The 19,393-nt window shown below is 42.8% G+C and overlaps 1 protein-coding gene across 2 annotated transcripts in view; it reads left to right on the top strand.

Moving 5' to 3' along the window:
• rptor (regulatory associated protein of MTOR, complex 1) overlaps window positions 1-19,393 on the top strand; it is a 165,989-nt gene that overhangs the window by 91,189 nt on the left and 55,407 nt on the right. For both annotated transcript variants that reach the window (XM_069168105.1, XM_069168104.1), the window contains exons 9-11: window positions 7,855-7,955; window positions 10,761-10,905; window positions 17,521-17,596. In XM_069168105.1, the coding sequence (XP_069024206.1) occupies window positions 7,855-7,955; window positions 10,761-10,905; window positions 17,521-17,596 (322 nt within the window). The remainder of the gene's footprint in view (window positions 1-7,854; window positions 7,956-10,760; window positions 10,906-17,520; window positions 17,597-19,393) is intronic.

Here is a 19,393-nt window from a genome sequence, read left to right as displayed (position 1 = left end):
TCCTGTTTTCTTTCCATTTCTAGTCGTAGTTTTGCTGATGTTTGTCCTTCTTCCAGCTGTTGGATCAGCTGCAGGTCATATTTAGATAAATAAGATTTCACACTGGCTCATATCTCACTTGTAGAAGAAGTGAAGCATCTACTGATTGTTGGGAGCTGCAGCTGCATTTCTGAGGAGTTTACAGGTTCAGTGTTGACTTGTTTCTACAAGAATAACAGATTATTTATCATTTTAGTGTGTCATCACCTCTCCACGTTCTTTTTTTGTCACTTTCATATCGTCTTAGCTGTTCATCTTTTTGCTTGCTTGCAGTTTTCCTCCGATCTTTTCACTCCTGTTTCTTCTCCTCCCTCAAACACCACCACCACCTCCCCCTTTCTTGGTTGGAGGAGTGTGATACAGGAAATGTCCTCGTACTGTACAGCAGCAGCTCGAGCTGCACGGCTCCCAAGGCATCATGGGAAACCACCAGAGTGCTGCTGAACACCTTTGAAGAAATAAGCCCCCTCCCCCCTTCCCAGTTGTCTTTCCCCCCTTTTTTTTGACGACTTTCTTCCTTCTCAGCCGCACCAACATCCGTCAACGGGGTTTTGACAACACTGAAGCTTCTCGTGTCTTCTTCATCTTCTATCGCTGCTCACCAGAATAATCCTACAGAGAGGAAAAGTAACGAGCGACCCAAATGCTGTGAGGAGAGTCCGCAAACGTCAGGCCGGTTTACGTCAGAGACGGAGAGGAAACATTCGTCCGTGGGGCATCGAGTGAAACGGCGAAAGAGAATCATTCATGATGTGACGGTTCAACAAAAGTTTGGGAGTCACTGCAAAAAAAAAAAAAAAAAAAGAAATGAAATTCAAAGTCGTTTCTGAGAAAGGCAAATATACATCTAAAGAAGCTCTCGGGTTCAGTTCCACTTCACCGCGGCTTTGATTCCTGTAATGGTCTTTCAGTATGTTCAGTCACGATGAGCCGAGAAAAAAAAAGAAAAAAAAACGACTTCGAGGCTGCAGCGCGAAGCAGTCGTACGCGGGGCGAAGCAGTAGTACGCGGGGCGAAGCAGTAGTACGCGGGGCGAAGCAGTCGTACGCGGGCCGCCGCCCGTCTGCCTCCGACATGCAGGGACGTACGCTGACGGAGAGACGAAGAGACGTCACGCTAAACGCTGAGCTTTTATTTATCAGAACACCGGCTCCACTTTGATTTGAGATTTGAAAGAAAACTGAAAAACAGCGACGAAATATCAAATTCATGAGATACAAGAGCTGGAAGTGACGTACAACCGTGGCAATAATAAAATTAAACTTTTTAAAATGCGATAAATCAAGAGGTCTCCAACCTGTAGATCTCGATCCGGCTCTGAGTAGCTCGCGGTGCTTCCCACACGTGCATACATTTATTTTATTTTTACGTTTGAACGCGATGGATTAACGAGTGGACAATCTTCCCCTCGCTCCCTCCACCTGTGGCTGCTCAGTGCAGCAGAGGTGGAGCTCCGCCCACAGTGAGACACACAGAGATCAGAGGACACAAACACATCAGAGACTCTCACACTTAGCTGGAAAACAAACGGCTGCTCAGAAATGATGTAAATGACATAACTACAATATCCTCAGCTGGACTGCAAAAGCGCTTGGGGGTGGGGGGTGGGGGGGGGCGGAGCTATAAAACTGTCTGTCTCTTAGCCCATGAGAGATCAAAGTTACAGCTGAAGGCAGCGACTTTTCAAATTAAAAGCCCTCAAGTTTTACACAGAGTCTAGACATATACACGGTTCTGACTTAGACTTAGTGTTTCTTTAAGGGTCCCAATCAAAGGGAAACACTGGATTTTATTGGTTAAATCCTATATTAGAGGCCTTTATTTGACGCTTTTCAAACCAGTAGTTTCGGGAACATCTGTGTAATTGTAGATAAAAAAATTTTTTTTTAAAAATACCCTCAATTGAAAACATAAAAAAAGGCAAACATAAAAAAACATGCTCATGCTGTGGAATTTTGGCTGTTGTGGTGTGAGTATCAGTTCATTATTGTTCACATAAAAGAAGCTTATTCAGCTGTTTTGGGAAGAGCTCAGCTATGTGAATAAATGTTACTGAACATGAGGAGCTCTCGGACACTTTTATTTTGTCAAAGTAGGGGAAAAAAAAAAAGGTTGGACACTCCTGCAATAAATGAATGTTAAATTAAAATTGTAAAATCTACTTCACTAAAATCCACCATCGTTTGATAGAGACCTTTTTTTGGCTCCTCGATGGCCGAGTTGCTGTTTCGGTCGGTTGCATGTCCTGCGTGTTGCAGCGAGGGGTTTAAATGCTGAGTCAGCTGATGCCCATTGCAGTTTAAATAATGGATCATCTCAGAGCTCATAAAAGAAAAATGGCAATAAACCGATTTTCCGTGTCACCTCTCCGCTGTGTGGAGCTGCACCGGCGTTTCAACCACAGTCATGCATCAGAGTCAGACACCTGTCAGAGGACACCTTGTCCAGACAGGAAGTCACTCGGAAACAGCGGCTTTCAGAATAAAAGTTCACACTCTTCAATAACTTTGAAAATGTTTTTAGAGCTGCTCTAATCCTTCACACAAGCATTCAAATGACAGTTTATAATGTGTGAATGTTGCCGCATTGAGGACCAACACCCGCCACTGCAGCTGCTCTCAGCTTTATGCAGCGTTTTGGACTCTTTCAGCTAATTATTTTGGTTCTCTGGCCCACAAACTACTATGAAGACACCTTCTGGAGTTTTCTTGTGTAAGTTACACAACATGAAAATAACCCGCAGGTCCCCAGCTGCCACAGGAACAAAAAGGAGAATATTTAATATATTTGTTAAAAATATATTTCCCCCAAAAATAAAGTAGAAGAAACTTAAATGACTTCAGGGTGAACAAAAGACAAAACAACAAACAAATAGTTTAATCTGTATGAAAATAACTTCAGTAACCTAAACTGAAACCAATAAACAAAACACAAAGTCAATGTTCCGCATTTATATCACTTATCGGTCTCAAAGCTCTTTACAATTCGGCATGTGGACGCAAGGAACCGATTATCGAACCAGCAACCTTTAAGTTAATGGAAAACCAGCTCCACCGTCTGAACCACAGTCTTTCTTTCTCTTCTTTCTTTTTTATTTTGCACAAAATTTACAGAGATAAATAAATGACATACAGTGTAGGGAGAGATAATATAATAGGCTTACTTGAAGCCTACAACCAGATCACGTTAAAATTATAGAAAAACATCAAGTTTACATACAGAAAAAGTATTCATTAAAAATAATGAAAACCAAATGTATATGACAACAACAGTAGAAACAACAATGTCAGAATAAAAGCAAAGAACATTTGATTATAGTGATGGATGAGAGCGGCTTACCCTCCCTAATTAACAAATAACAGGAGAAAAGTGGAAGAGAAGAGACGCCATCTTTGCTTCTTATAACAACAGATATCATCAGACGGGAGCCCAAATCACATCCGTGCACCTCAAATCCAGACTTCACCAACGAAGGGAGGAAGAGACACGTCGTTACGTAACAAAAATAATAATCCCATGACCACAAAAGCCATCTTTATAGTCAGTAAAGCTCATTGAGAACATCTTGTTTGTTGTATCACGTTTTTTTTTTTTTTTTTTTTTTAATTTTCATGCCATGATTGAACAGCAGAATATATATATTTTTTTATCTTTACAGTATAATTCTGACAGTTAGACCTGATACGTTATTTGTAGCTATACTGTGGCGCTACTCAGACAGCGATGATAGTTACTCGTCAGCTGTATCCTAGCAACAGCATCACTTAAATCACACTTTTTTTTATTTGGAGGCTTCAACAGAGAGAGCGAGAAGCAGGACGGCTGGCTGTTGTGATTCTCGAACCGTCTACAGAGCAGCTTTTTTTTAAATTATTATTATTATTATTATTTTCCGCCACGGTCTCCTGTTGCACACGTGAGTTAACGGCTAACTCGTATCGTCGCCTTTTAAAAGGTCACGCGGTGGAAAAACAATCCGCGGACGCTGAAATGTCACAAACATTCGATGTCGCGTTTGTGTATTAATTCGATGATTTTTATTTTTATTTTTATTTTTTTTTCTCTCGTCTCGGCTCCATCTGTTGCTCCCTTCTGTCTCTGCTTCTTCCCACATGCGTCCAACACACATTCTGGCCCGGTGCAGTCACAATACTGCTTTTTACATAAGAGGGAGTCACGAAGCGCGGCGCGTGTGCACTTTCACCCTCTCTCTCCCTCTCTCTCTCTCTCTCTCTCAGGGTTTCCCCTTCGCGCTGCGGTTGATCTTTTTATCTCCGACCGGGTCGACTCGAGTGTCGCAGGGTAGCGTTGACCCGCCTCCCCCCGGCGGCAGACACCGCGTGGAGGGGGAAAGGCGGGGGGAGACTCTCGCATCGCTGTAACGGCAGCAGTCAAAGTACAGAGGAGATGCGTTATTGATCCTGAAGGACTTAATGCTGAGTCAGCAGCTGCCCTCGAGGTGGAGGGGAGATACACCTTTTTACTCTAAGAGCAACAGTTTGCCCTCTAATACAAGCCTCTCTGGCCCTGTCCACATCCAGTGTCTTGTCGCTTATATTGTTGTTGTTTTTTTTTTGACCCAGCTGAGGTTTGACCTGGAATTATGTTTTCAGTACCTTCGAATGGTGTCAAACTGGAGACGAGTATTTGACCAATAACAGAAAAGCTATTTGCCCCGTAGTTGGTCACACTGCAGCCAGTTATATGAGGTCATAAGGACATTGCCTGCTCCATGTCCTGTGCAGCAGAAAGCAGCTGGCCTGCAGAGCGGCACTGACGTGTCTCATGTTGAAAACTCCGGGCGCTCTTCTTAAAACGCCCAGCAGGGAGCGCTTTAGAGGTGCAGCATTTTTTTGGTTGCTGTGATACTGAATATCCAAGTAATGGTTAGTTAGTTTTCCGGCTGTCCATCTGAACATAATCCCGTCGTTAATTAGAAAACAATCTTAAAAAAAGACCTGTTTTTGGATGCGTGTCTGTTTGATTGACAGGCCTGTGGTGCAGTCAGGTTACAGCTATCGGTGGGCGGGACGTTAGTGTCGTCGGGTTTCCAATCAGATCAGTCACATCCACCGCTAGCTCCTCCCCCAGCTCGTCCAAATATGGTCACTTCCTGCTCCAAACCTCTCCGAACTAGCAAGATGGTGACGGACAAAATCTGAACTGGAGGCTTCATAACGGCCGTTCACAAACCAACAGGTGACGTCACTGTTTGGTTGCAGCTTTGTCTGACCGGAGGAATTCAGCTGCCTGAAGTGTTTTCTTCCCATTTTTTCACAACAATGTCATCACAAACATTTTGTGTCCGACCTGGTTTTATAATCACGAGTCGGCACGGTGTAGCACAGCCAGGAGCACGAGTGTCTTTGTCTTACAATAAATATAGTTTAACAATCAAAAAAAACGAATAGAATAACACTATAAATTAATACATAACTTACTGAGTGGTTATCACTTAGAAACACTAAGTCTAGCTGGCATGTAAGTTATTCAGAGCCGCTACCAAACAGCTTATAAAGATGGTGCGTGAACTCTTCCTGACCTCCAGCTCCCCTCTCCACCTCTAAATGACAGATAATGCCAGCCGGGGAGCTCCTGGCAGGTACAAGCCGGCGGTAGAACTACAAGAGCTCGGCCAGCTCCTGAGCACTTTGAGCGCTTGCCAAAAGGTGTTTGGCTTGCCAAAAGGTGTTTGGCAAGTCAGCAGCAAGGATGCGCACTCAGCAGTTCATATCCTCGCTCAGGATCCAGTGTCATATATTTGAGGAGGCAAAAAGACGGATGAACAGATAGACGGATGAACCGCCGAACGGGCTGGAAAAATGTCCTCTGAGCTCTTAACGGCGGTGTCCTACTCTTTTTCTACTTCTTTCAGAAGTTCTAGTCCTTATGGATCTTTGTTACTACGTTCTACTGTATATTACATTATTAATTTGTTAATCAATAATGTAGGATGGTAATGGTTGGGACTTCAGGACAAGATGAACTTCAAAAGTTGTTTCTGGGCATTAAACTACAACAAATGTTTATTTTCCACAGAGGGAAATCTCTGTTTTGTTCTAACTGGTTTTTTTTTTTTCTTTTCTATTTTTTGTATTTCAATTCTTTTTTAGATATATTTTTTGAATATTTTGAAATAACACGTCACCGTCCAGCAAAACACTACAGTGGTTCTGACTTGATCTGATTGTAAACCCGACGATACTATGTCCCGCCCACCGGTAGCTGTAACCTGACTGCACCACAGGCCTGTCAATCAAACAGACACGCCCCACAAAAACATGTCTTTTTGAAGCGTATTTTCTAATTAATTAGAGAGGGATTATTTTCAGATAGACCACCAGAAAACTCGTAAGAGACTTTAGTGATTGTCACCATAAGAACCTACGGGAAAAAAATTCTTGACTTTGTATTTCATGAGAGAAGTTGAATGGGAGTCAATGGAGCCGGGGCTTTTTGAGGCCAACCTCCAGTGGCACTCGGTGGTATTGCAGCTTAAAGCACTTCTGCATCGGCCTCATTTTTTAAACCCGGGAAGCTGCGAACACTTTTATACACACTCTGATTCTTGTGTTACATTTTCAAGACCTGTCAATCATCTGTTATACATTAAATGACAGCTTTTTTTTATTCAACAAGTCATACCAAGCCTCTATTATCTATTCACCTTTATTCAATAGTACATTATGAAAGAAGCTCGAAGCAGCTGTGGTGGTTTCAGTTGTTTTGAGCTCAGTTTGAGTTTATTATTTCATTATCTCAGGATTAAACAATTGTTGTCTCCTGATGATGAGTTAATTATCTTGTTGTCTCACGGGAACCAAAAAAACGCAGCCTAATTGGGCTCCAACATGCTGACACAGCAGAAACAGTGAACAGCAGTTTCTATTTAACTTTTGTTAACGTTAACATCCGAAACAAATTTGTTTCTTTTGTCTTTTTTAGATCAGATTTCATGCGAGTTAACCTGTTGATTTAAATTAACACTTTTTTTTTACATAAAATGCAACAATGATTTATTCTTTGACCGAAGAATTTAAATTTCACGGTGAATTTATTTCAAACATATATTTGGCATTGTTTATTCTAATATTGATAATGTTGGTAATAACAACAATAAATTCTGGTTGCACTGACCTAAATTCTGACACCTGCCAGTACTCGTGCTCTCTTTCCCCTGATTTTAAGGTAACACAGTCGTGTCTTGGCTGCGGTTTCTCGCTCATTTTTCCTTTTCCTCGACATTTTGTTCATTAATTTAAAGTGAATTCTTTTACTCAGATGCGAATGTCTCACTTGTTCACATCGACTGTAATCTGTCTGATTCACCTTTTTCTACACCGTGTTCATTAACAGGGAGATGGCTCGGCGTTGTAAAGGTGATTTTCTTGTTGTTTTTGTTTAAGTCTCCATAAAGCAGTTAAAGGATGCCGTATTTGAAAAGTCGGTGCACCCAAAGTGTGCCGACTCAATCAGCCGCGTGGGGAGGAGATGCCACACATGTGGTTGACAGGAAAATGGCTGGTTGTTGGTTGTGATGCTCCACTTCAGATCTCCACCTCTGAAAAAAAAAAAAAGGAGGTGGAGTTTGCAGCTCTGTGGCGCTCTCTGCTTTCGTGAGTTGTCAGTTTCTGAGGCGAAAGGCTCAAAAAAATTGCATTGCTCTTTTTTTCAATCCTGGTTTTTAATACTGTATTTTATAATATATCTCATAATGTTGTAATTATGACGCTCGTGCCGAGCAGCTGCTGACTTTGTCCTCCGAGTAGAGTCGCGGTGAGCGTCGCTGACGGCGGGTCGTCTGTGTCGTTGCAGGATCCCCGGCAGGCTCAACGACAGACGCACGCCGCTCGGAGAGCTCAACTGGATCTTCACCGCCATCACGGACACCATCGCCTGGAACGTGCTGCCCAGAGGTGAGGCGCCGCACGCACGGAGAACGCAGACCTCTTCGCGTCGGTCAAACGATGAAACTGGGGAACACGTGCGTCTGCAAAGCGCTCTCCCGAACAGCGAGTACCCACCTTAGCAACTGTAACTATGCACAGGAGGTCTGTCGCGCTCTGAACTTCCGACACGCGTTTAAAGTTCGCGTCGTTGTGAACGAGCCATACGTTGTACATAAAGAGGTTTGTGGTGGTGGATTGTCTTTTTTTTTTAAGCGTAAGAAACAGATTGAAGAGTGTTTTTTTTCTGCTGTAACGTAAAAACTAAAAAAAAAAAAAAATGCACCCTGTAACCGCCGCCACATTTCTCCCCCAAACCAACTCGGTCAGTCCCACTTCTAAAAACCTTTTCTCCTTCTCAAAAGTAGAACATGAACAATACGAGGATGGACTGATAAGTTCAGAGACTGCTCCTGTTGTGCGCTAACGATGCGACCCTCTGAGGCGCCTGAGCGTTGTTAGCTGTTTGTTCGTGTGAGCTTAGCTGCGAGCCGTTATCGCCCAAAAGGACTCTTTTAATTGCATCTCATTTCAAAAAGAGGCAGCTCGGAGCTCGAGATGGCATCATATTCCTTCTCTGCTACATCTGTCACTGTAAACAGCATTTACCGCTGTTATTAAATGAAAAGTGCGAGTTACTCTGAAGGTGGACGGAGTCCAGCAAACAGTCATTTACACACCGGTTTGGGACACCCGCGGGAACTGTTGTAGCAACGATGCAGCGTTTCCAGATGGAGGGATTACTTTTGTAAGAACGGATATAAAAAAAAAAAAACTGACTGAAAGCATATAAACAAGATCTTATATTCATCTTTTTAAACTGAAATGATCTTTTTAATGAAGGTGAAAGGAAGGCAAGCTCACTCAGACGTGCGAGGCCCACTGAAATTTTTATTTGAACATGTCTGGATAAAGATGAAAAATGAAACGAGCGGTGTGTTGCAGCTCTCGGGGAGCCTAAATTAGGGCACCTAATAATAATTTTAAAAAAAAAACTAAAAAAAAAACCTGTACAATAGTGAGGCCTCAGCAATACCAAAACATTCAGGGCATCCCCAAGTGGCTGAAAACATAGAAGATGTTGATGCAAGATGCCAGAAGTGCAGTACGTGCAGTACGTGCAGGTCGGCTCCTCAAATTGAGATTAACTGTGTTTGGAGTGTCTCGCTCAGTTAATTGGAGACATCGTTTAAACCATAATTGTGTAGCACACGCACACAAACACGCAACTGCGACGACGCACACGCTTTTCTGACACGTACTAAAGTTTTGCACGCATCACCACACAGATTCTGTCATTACCCACCTGTATGCAACACACACACACACACACACACACACACACACACTCACACTCACACTCACAGACTCCCACGAGACAAACTGTATCCCAGCTAGAATAGCAATCGTGACAACGCTGATGGCTGCCAAAGCCTTTTAAACCACCAGGGCTGCGATGTTAATAAAGCAACCCACATCAGAGAGAATCCCTGTAATGAAGGCACCGCACACCTAATCCAGATCACACACACACACACACACACACACACACACACACTCCCAACATTTAAACAGCCCAGACAGTCTCTCATAAAACATCCCAGACACGCAAACACAGGACTCATAATAACAAGGCGAGAGATCGGCGTTGAATCATCCCGCTCCAATTAAAGTGAATTAGTGAATGCATTAATGAGCTGATGAAAATGTGACTGCGACACATCGTTTAAATCTGCATTTCTCTGTCCTCTGTACCAGCGGGCGGCTGGTGATTCAACTTTTTTGTGAGGGCGGGGGGTGACAAACTGCAGCCGGACTTCGGCTGTGTGTAGCTGGCCCCGACGTGTGCACACAGCCGGTGTCTGTTAGAAGCCTTCGCCAACGCGGACATCGACACAGTTACTCGAATGAGACTCGTCAAAACCCGGACGCTCGTTTCAGCCGAGTACTCGTCCCATCTCTAGAAATAACAGAATTTTCCGCAGTGCCGTTTGAGGTTTCTTGCCTGCCGGTCAGATAGCGAAGAAGCAGGAGTAACCGTGTGATTACGTAATGGCGGATGATTAAAAAAAAAAAAAAAAAAAGTAAAACGATACTGATTGGCTGCCAATAAAGGAGGCAGGGTCTGAAAATCTGAAACAACCAATAGAAGAGCAGCCTCGGGTTTCTGTGGTTTATAAAAGTTGAAGGATTTCATTCACTCTCATTTGGCCGGCGCCAGGATGTAGATGTATTTACACAGAAAGCAACTAAATACAGTTTGGAAGCAGTTTTTATTGAATGCTCACAGGCGCTGACGGACTACCAGGTGACTTTTACCAGCAAACTAGTATTATATCATTCAATTAGTCTTTTTTTTTTTTTTCTGTCAAAAGCAGCGCTCCGTATTAACAACCCTCCGCTGCTCGAGACTCTGCTACGTCAATTTTTTTTTTCTCCAAAGTGGCCTTCTTGCTTTAATGAAACTTTTTTTTTTTTTCATTCTGCGCTACATTTTCCTCACTTGTAATCTAATAGTGATAATACATTTTATTTGTATAGCGCTTTTTAAGATACTCAAAGACATTTTACAGGTTAAAATGAACAAAACACATTGAGTCAAAATCACACAACAATTACATAAAAAAATCCGCTGATAACAGTAAAAACAATATGAATCACACATTAAAAGCAGCTTTTCAGTCGTGATTTTTCTTTCTGTCGATTTAATTCCCTCTTCTGTCCCCGAACCTGATGAATAAATCGCTTTTCCTCACCCTCTTCCTCTGACTCCAGACCTGTTCCAGAAGTTGTTTCGTCAGGACCTGCTGGTGGCCAGCTTGTTCCGCAACTTCCTGTTAGCGGAGAGGATAATGAGGTCGTACAACTGCACGCCGGTCAGCAGCCCCCGCCTGCCCCCGACGTACATGCACGCCATGTGGTAAGACGCACGCACGCGCACACGCACACGCACACGCACACACACACATGCACACAGATGTCTTTGGTTTAGTAAAGCAAGAGGAAGAGTCATCCTCAAGGCTTTTGCTGTTATGAGTTTGTGTATTAAAGAAAAACTGAACTAGAACAGTTTTCTCATCTTTATAGCAGCCAGTAAACGTGCGCTTTGTGTTTTTGTGACCATTTAGTTTGTTAAATTGTCTTTTCCCGCTGAGATAATTCGAGTAGTTTTTAGTTTCCCTGTTGGAGAGTTTACCGAGCTCAAAGGATTTTAGCTTCATCTCGGTGCTTTCAGTTTTGAGTTATTAGCTTTACTGATGCTAATACCGCGCTGACGGCGGCTAGAAGCTCCTCTTTTCGCCCGCTGCAGTTAAAACTCAGACTTGCCTTCGCCGTCGGTTGACATTGGTTTCCTTTGGAAGCTGCAGCTTAGAGATACCGATACTGGGATCAGATGAAACCAGGCGACCTGAGGACCGACCAGGTCCGGCTAGTTTGTCGGGAACGTGCTGAAAAACTTAAAACAGTAAATAGCCTTCACTTGTATCGCATCTTTTTCATCTTTTGCCGTCTCAAAAGTGCTTTACAACACGGCTTTTTGGAGCTTATTTTCTAATTAATGACGAGATTATTTTCAGATGGACCGCCAGGAAACGGATAAGAAGGAGCGACTTTAGCTGACAACACCGAAATAACTCGCGGAGACATTTTATGAACTGATAATTTATTGAGAGAAGTTGAATGGGAGCCTATGGAGCTGGAGACTTTTTAGAGCCGACCTCTAGTGGCACTCGGTGGTATTGCAGCTTTAAGGCACTTTTGCACGGGCCTCGTTTTTCAAAACCCCGGAAGCTACGAACTCTTTAGAAATAATAAATGAGACACTGAGGTTTAACAAGGAGTCAGCTCACCCGTCGGAGCTCGAGCTGGAGTCTGGTTACTGCAGACATCATCTCAGTGTTCCCGTCCTCCCCGTTAGGTTGCTGCTTTACACGTTTTTCTGTCTCTCATTTTAACCTGATGGTTAAAAAAAAAAAAAGAGACGGGTAGATGGATGCTTTGTTTCTGTCCACATCGTTAATATTGTGCTGGGTTTTCTTTTATGCTTTTTATACATGCACTCAACATGCATTAATGATCCTCATTAACAAGAAAAACAAGGACCAAACTGAGGGCTGTGAGGGCGTCGAGATATTCATGCATGAAGCCACGTTCACTGTAAATATCTAAAAATAGAACTTTCTTATATACTCTGACAAGTTCTCAAAATAAATATCGTGGCAGAAGTGCGAGCCAAAACACGGAGGTGTTTTTATTTGCTTGTGCGCTCGAACATATGCGCGCTTCTCGTTCATGCTAAGTATATTTTCGGCGATGCGTTGTGCGTTTCCAGTGTCCCTGCATGTGTTGCTCTTTCTCTCCCGCGACACACAAACACAGCAGAGTTTTCACAATACTCTAATTATACTCAGCGATGCCGGTAATTATCGCATTTTACATTTAAATGCCCTTAATGAGGCAGGAAAGACGTTTGCTCGACCTCAAGGACGCACATGAAGCTGAATATAAACAACACCGTCTTTTCTTAACCGTTTGCAATAAAACTAAACACAGTGAAATTCAAGGTGTTTTTTTGTTTGTTTGTATTCTAAATAAAAAAAACATTTTAAATTAAAGCTGTAAACTATCATTTATTTTTTTTCATCAACTTTACATCTTGAGAAGGACACGGTTTCCATACTTTTAAGTAAACGTGACAAATATGTGTGTTGTGTAAAATGTTGACCCCGTCCGGCCGTTCGCGCGTCTTGCAGCAAATATCGCTGTGTGGTTTGTCCACTTTTTAAAAAGCCGAGACACTTCGAAAGCACCCGAGTCACGCGACCAAATTTGGCAATAATTCCTCGAGCTGCCCTCAACTCTCCGACTAGTAGTCGTTAGTTCAAGCCAAAAGTCGACTCGTCGTTGTACGCTTATTATATTCATTTAAATATGTAAATAAAACAAATTTGAGGGTAGCTTTTAGAAAACTGTTTTAGTTCGAACAAACCAACAATCTCTTCATCTTTCGGAGTTTCTCCTCACTATCGCTCATTTTTACTTCCCCAACGATGATGCTCCGTAGCCCTCCCGCTAAGGGGAACGTGCAGGTGACCTTTGACCCAAATGCTGAACCGATGCGTTTATCATAATCACTGTAATAATGATGAATAAAGCTCCTCTGGCCCGGCCCTGTTCGTCGGAGCAGACAGACACACGGGGCAGCTTGCTGCCTGTAGAGACAGCAAAGTCGCTGCTGTTGTTTTAACCTCCCATTCACATTTTACTGAAAGCCGGAAAAACAGAAAATAAATCACACCTGCTCCTCGGGGGATAATAAAAGACTTTGTCGGAGGAGACGCGGCAGATTCAGGTTAAAAGCAGTCGCTTAAAATAAAAAAATAAAATGAAAATGAAAAAGACGGGCAACCAAAAAAAAGAGTTTTTTTTTAAAAATTATTTAACACCATAAATCTAAGAGGTTAGGAGTTTTCCTCTCTTTTTTTTTTATTCCCACAGCGAGAGATTTACAGTAAGCTGTAAGTTCCCGCAGTCTTTGACAATCCCCACCATGTTGTCCTCCGTGTATTCTGAGCAAGCCTCCCATTTGTCCATCGACTTTTTACACGCTGTGCAAGAGACATTATCCCATCATCTATCTCCCTTTAGCTGCACAAACACTTCTCCCACTATCTATTGTTCGTTCTTGATCGTCTATAAATGCCTCCCTCCATCTCTCCCACTCATTATCTGGCTTGTGCTGGGAAAGAAAAAAAAAAACCACAAAAAAAACTCTCACTCTCTTTTTGCCTCGAGGAGAGACTTGTTGTGTAACAGGCTGGCATCACTTATTGTAAAGAAATACATCGCCGCACTCCTCCAGCGAGCAGGCAGCAGTCTCTCCGTCCTCGCTCGCCTTATTTTATTTTTTTTTTTTTTCACATCGCGGCTCCGTCGCATTGTTTACCGCCCAAGAAATCAGGAGTTGCACTTTGTTTTCGCCGCGGCAACATGCAGTATTAAAGCAGGAGAGAGGTGCTTTAAAGAGTGCGGGAAACACCGAAAGGGAGACGGCGCTAAAGATGGAAGAGATAAAAGGAAAGTAGAAAAATAAAAGTTTGGATCGGCGGAGATGGAGATGGAGATGTAGGGGAAGGGGAGGTGGAGGTGGAGGAGGAGGAGGAGGAGGAGGAGGAGGAGCAGGAGGAGGGGAATTAAGCAATTTGGGTGCTCGTTGATCGATGTCGCTGCCCCGAACACAAACAGCAATTGTTATTCAAATGTTGCAGAACAGCGGAGAGCGAGATAAACCCAAGGCTGATTACTCCCCCGTGGGCCGTCTCGGTGTGGGAGGGTGCGTGGGTGTGCGTCGGCTCGATGTGTGCGCGGCTCGTGAGTGCGCGACGCTGCACCACTCTCTGCAGGCAGCGGGAGGAAAAAAAAAAAAGAGCTTAGTCAGCCACCAACTGGTCCCCTCCGCTGCTCTGTTGTCGGCCATCCCTTTATCTCAAACACACACACACACACACACACACACACACACACACACACACACACACACACACACACACACACACACACACAGGTTTTGGTGATGAGTTACTCATTCGTTTTCACAGGCTTCATCCAACTGAGCGCCGTCATCCTGAAACAGTTCGGCAGCAGATCACACTGCTCTGTCGGCTTGTTTCCACGCCGTTAGGTTACATAAACACCAGCGAGGACGGATATTTGTTGGCAGCGTTTCTCCTCCGATTCCAACCTCAGCCCGTGAAGTTAAGAAAACTACGAGATCTCTCTCTCTCTCTCTTTTTTTAATTTTTATTTTTTTTATCTTGATTCAGTTGTTGGTCTTTTGAATTCTGTTTGTACAACCCCATTTCCTGAAAAAGTTGGGTTGCTGTGTGAAATGTAAATAAAAACAGAATGCAATGATTTGCAAATCACATAAACCCATATTTAACTGAAAATAGACCAAAGACAACAATTTTATTGCTCTAAATGAAAAATATATGCTCATTTTGAATTTAATGCCAGCAACATGTCGCGAAAAGGTCAACAAAAGACTGGAAAAGTTGTGTAACGCAAAAAAAACACCTGGTGGAACATCTCACAACTAATTAGGTTACCTGGCAACAGATCAGTAACATAACTAAGTACAAAAAGAACATTTCGGAGAGGCAGAGTCTCTCAGCAGTGAAGATGGGCAGATGTTCACCACTCTGTGAAAGACTGTGTCAGAAAAAAGTGAAACAATCTAAGACTAATGTTCCTCAATGTAAAATTGCAAAGAATTTGTGGATTTCATCATTTACGGTTCATAATATCATCGAAAGATTCAGAGAATCTGGAGAAATCTCTGAAGGCAAGGGACGAGACCAAAAAACATTTTGGGATGGTGGTGATCTTCTGGCCCTCAGGCAGCAGCGCATTAAAAACAGACACAAATCTGTAGTGGAAATCCGTGCATGGGCTCAGGAACACTTCTAAAAATCATCGTCTGTGAAGACAGTTCGTCCCTGCATCCACAAACACAGGTGAAAACGCTACCATGCAAATATGTTTTTGACCTAAAATGTTTCCGAAATATGACAAACCGCAGCATCATTTGTTTGCTAATGGCAAAAAGTCTTTGCCGAATTTTTGGTTACAATTGTGTGAGGTTAATGAGGTCTAATTTCTCTCTCTGAGGACTTGCTTTGCACTGTTGATATTTTTTCCGGAACGTTAAATGTTTGTCTCTCAGAGAAGCAGCTGAATTTATGAATTCTCTGCAGCCTGAATTTTGCATGAACGCAGGAATAGACAGCGATGCTTTCGAGCCGCATATCTTCTTATGTGGTTCCATGTTGCACATGAATCAATGGGTCCATTATATCTACAGCGCTGTCAGCCAGGAGTGCAACTCTATTATATCACTCCCAGCTAATGGGAAAAGCCATTTAAGCAGCAGAGAGAGCGCCTCAGACAGAGTGAACTCGCCGTCACTCATTCAGCATCACATTACATGCGTTGACTGGGAACATGACTCAACACCTAACTCATGCTAACTGAGAGAGTTCAAGTCTCTGCAAGAAAAAGGAGCCGGAGAGCGGAAGAGAAGAGAGACGGGCAGAAAGAGAGAGAATGGAGAAGCTGTGATGAGGTTTGATGCGAGTTACATAACCCCATGAATTAGAAATGATGACCATGAGAGAGGAGCTGGTGTTTAGAAAGGGATTAAAGTCTCCTTGCTGCCCTCCCCAGGACCTCTGGCAGGGAATTTAAAAGAGGAGCATGTGCTCGGAGAAGAAGAGTGAAAAGGACGTGAGCTGAGGAAAATGAGCGAAAGTGATGGGGGGGGGGGGGGCGACCAGGGACCACATAATGACCCGCGTTTGTTTCTGTTGCTCGGGGCTACAAAATGAGAAACCGGTTTGAATGCAAATAAATGTGTGAAGCAGAACCAGACCGAAGTGACATACCAGCCGATACCATCGTTTTACAGACGAACCGACCTTCATGCATGTTGTCGGATATAAAGAAATGGTAGAAGAAGCGATTTGTGAATGAGGTAATTTACATAGTGGACAAGTATGAAAAAGAAAATATACAAAAATTATCACGACTTATTAAGAATTTATAACCCTTGGGAATCCGTATCAAAATGTTTGTTTATGTGAAAATGTGTTTATCTAAAAATGTTTTAATAATTATGCAGTTGCTGTTTTTGTTTTTTTTCTATACTCCCAAATATCAGCATAGCTACTTTGCAGATTCAGAATATGAATACAAAATAGTACTGGAAATTACTGAAGTTGTGAAGTAGTTACAGTTTTAACCCTTACAACCCACTGGGTGCAAATTACTCCAGATCTCCAATTTCTCCAGTTTCCCCTTAGTAAGGAATCTGGAGAAATCAAGGCCGAAAACCAATATTGGATGGCCGTGATCTTCGGGTCGTCAGGCGGCACTGCGTTAAAAATAGACACAATTCTGTAGTGGAAATCACCGCATGGGCTCAGGAACACTTCCGAAAAACCATCGTCTGTGAAGGCATCCACAAATGCAGGTTAAAACTCTACCATGCAAATATATTTTTGACCTGAACTATTTCAGAAATATCATATACGACATTTGTTTACTGGTTGCAAAGTACGTATACGGGATACAAGATACATGCGTAAACATAAAAGTTGAATAAGAAACTTTTTTTCTTCCTTGATATAAAAGCTAATAAAAAATAAACCTCTAAGTATTATCAAATCAAATGATGAAAGATTTTGATAGCCTAGTCTGTCCTGAAAAAAAAATAAGATGTAGCGTGAACAGTTAGCCGCTATAATGACCAAGATGTGAGCTTAAAAGTGAAGATTGGGAAATTACCCTGACAAATAACCTCAGGTTCATAAAGTGATAAATGCATCAATAATTAAAAAGCCAATCATATATATAGATAGTATTCTGAAATATGGCTTTCTGTGTTAGTCGGGCTATAGCTCGTGGTTTTAGGGATCTTCCTCATAACATTGGATGCAATTCTAATGTTGTTTGTGTTTGTTTGTCCTCTCTACAGGCAGGCGTGGGACCTGGCCGTGGACATCTGCCTCTCTCAGCTGCCCACCATCATCGAGGAGGGCACCGCCTTCAGAGTAAGTGTGCGGAACCGTCTCTCGATAGGTAGAAAAGATGCGACTGTTTTTTGTTTTGTTTTGCGAAGTAATCGTGTGAAGTCGAGCGGTTCGGGGACGCCCGGCTTTGATGGATGCCTTTTTTTATCTCGTCTCTGTCCACCGCGGACGCCTGTAAACACCAAACGGCTCCTGTTTGCACTGCCAGCCCGCCGCCGCCGCCACCAGCATCTTCAGCATCTCTATTAATCTCCCAAAGACACACACACACACACACACACACACACACACACACACACACACACACACACACACACTCCCAGTGGATAACAGTGTAAAATGTCAGGTATAATAACTCAAGTGTGAGTGTCAAATAAAAAAGTAGTTTGAGAAAGCACTGGCCCTGCACTTTGAGCCTCTGCTGTGGTTATTTGTGATGTTTACTGAGACGGCTGGAGGCCGCGATGGCCGATCGGCTGCTGACGACTCGTCGCGCGTGGGTCAGCGAGACTCGTCTTGTCTCGTGCGTGTGATTCTGGACAGAGCAGCGACTCTGTGATGCAAACTAGTCAGCAAAACGGCAAGAAGCAGGGAGAAAGGGCTGAAAGCAGAGCAGCTTTATCCGTGTTGGTGCTTTTATCTGGGGCCTTTTTCTCTCCGCCTCACCTCGCCCTCAGAGGTGGGCATCTCCTCCATCGCTCCCCCGTGGGCAGTTTTCCACCCTCGCTCCTCCTCTAATTTCTCCTGCACTCAGGCCGAAAACACTTACCAGCACCGTAATTGGGCCTCTGAGGAGTACTAACGGAGGTCTTCCCGCTCTGTCTCGCTCCTCTCTCGTGTGCTTCAGCTGGTTACTTCCTTTTCTTGGATTTTGTCACTGCTGAACCTCAGGACTGCACAAGAAAACAAACAAACCAAAAAAAAAATGGTGTGTGATAGATTTATTTATTTACGTATCTGCTCTTGATGATTAATCCTCTTCTGCACTCCTTAAAACCCACCACCCATGTATTTTTTTTTATTTCGGTGTGGATATAAATAGAGCAAATGTTGGATTTCTGTGGAACAATTAGGAGATAACAAGACAACACATGCGTCAGAAAAAAATAAACACACATCGGGACCTCCATGCTTTAATTCATCTTTATTTTTCTAAATATATGTAAAACTTTCATTTGAATTTTCTTTTCTTTTTTTCGTTATTTTGCATGACCCTCCCGCCCCCCCCCAAGCAGCCAGTCGCTTCTTGTAGTGACACTGCAAGAAATTTAAAACATTCGTCTTTCTGAAAATTCACTGAAAAAAAGGAAAACAAAGCTGTTGTTTGTTCGATGAGGTTTTTTTTCTCACTGCAACAGCTGAAAATGATTAAATTTTAAAATTTAAAACATAATGTTTTTATTCATGATTGTGATTGAACCCTTTTTTCTTCATTTGGATTCAGTATAAACTGGCAGCAGCAGAGTCCACATCTGTGATTTATTAGTAAGTTTTCTTTAGCTGATCCACCGTTTTTTTTTAAAAAAAATTTCAGTGTTTTCTTTTTTTTTTTTTCTTTTTTTTTTTTTTTAGCTTTCAAAGGTTGAAAACCGGAGTCGTTGTTGGCTCAAGAACGATCTACCCTCTGTGTGTTTTCTGAGTCGGCCCCTGAGGGGTTTTTACCTCCAGAAACTTCCTCGTAAATCTGATGTGAATCTGTGTATCAGCAGGAAGAGACACTAGCCGAGCAACAATTAGGTTCCTTTTGCCATTTTTAACCATTACATGTAGAAGATAGCAAATAAACATGAATTTTCACCAATTTACGTATTTGTCCTT

Source organism: Embiotoca jacksoni, unplaced genomic scaffold (assembly GCF_022577435.1).
Source record: "Embiotoca jacksoni isolate LCO1_2020_lvr unplaced genomic scaffold, fEmbJac1.0.p SCAF_4, whole genome shotgun sequence".
Lineage (NCBI taxonomy): Eukaryota > Metazoa > Chordata > Actinopteri > Embiotocidae > Embiotoca > Embiotoca jacksoni.
This window is presented reverse-complemented; position numbering and strand designations above follow the sequence as displayed.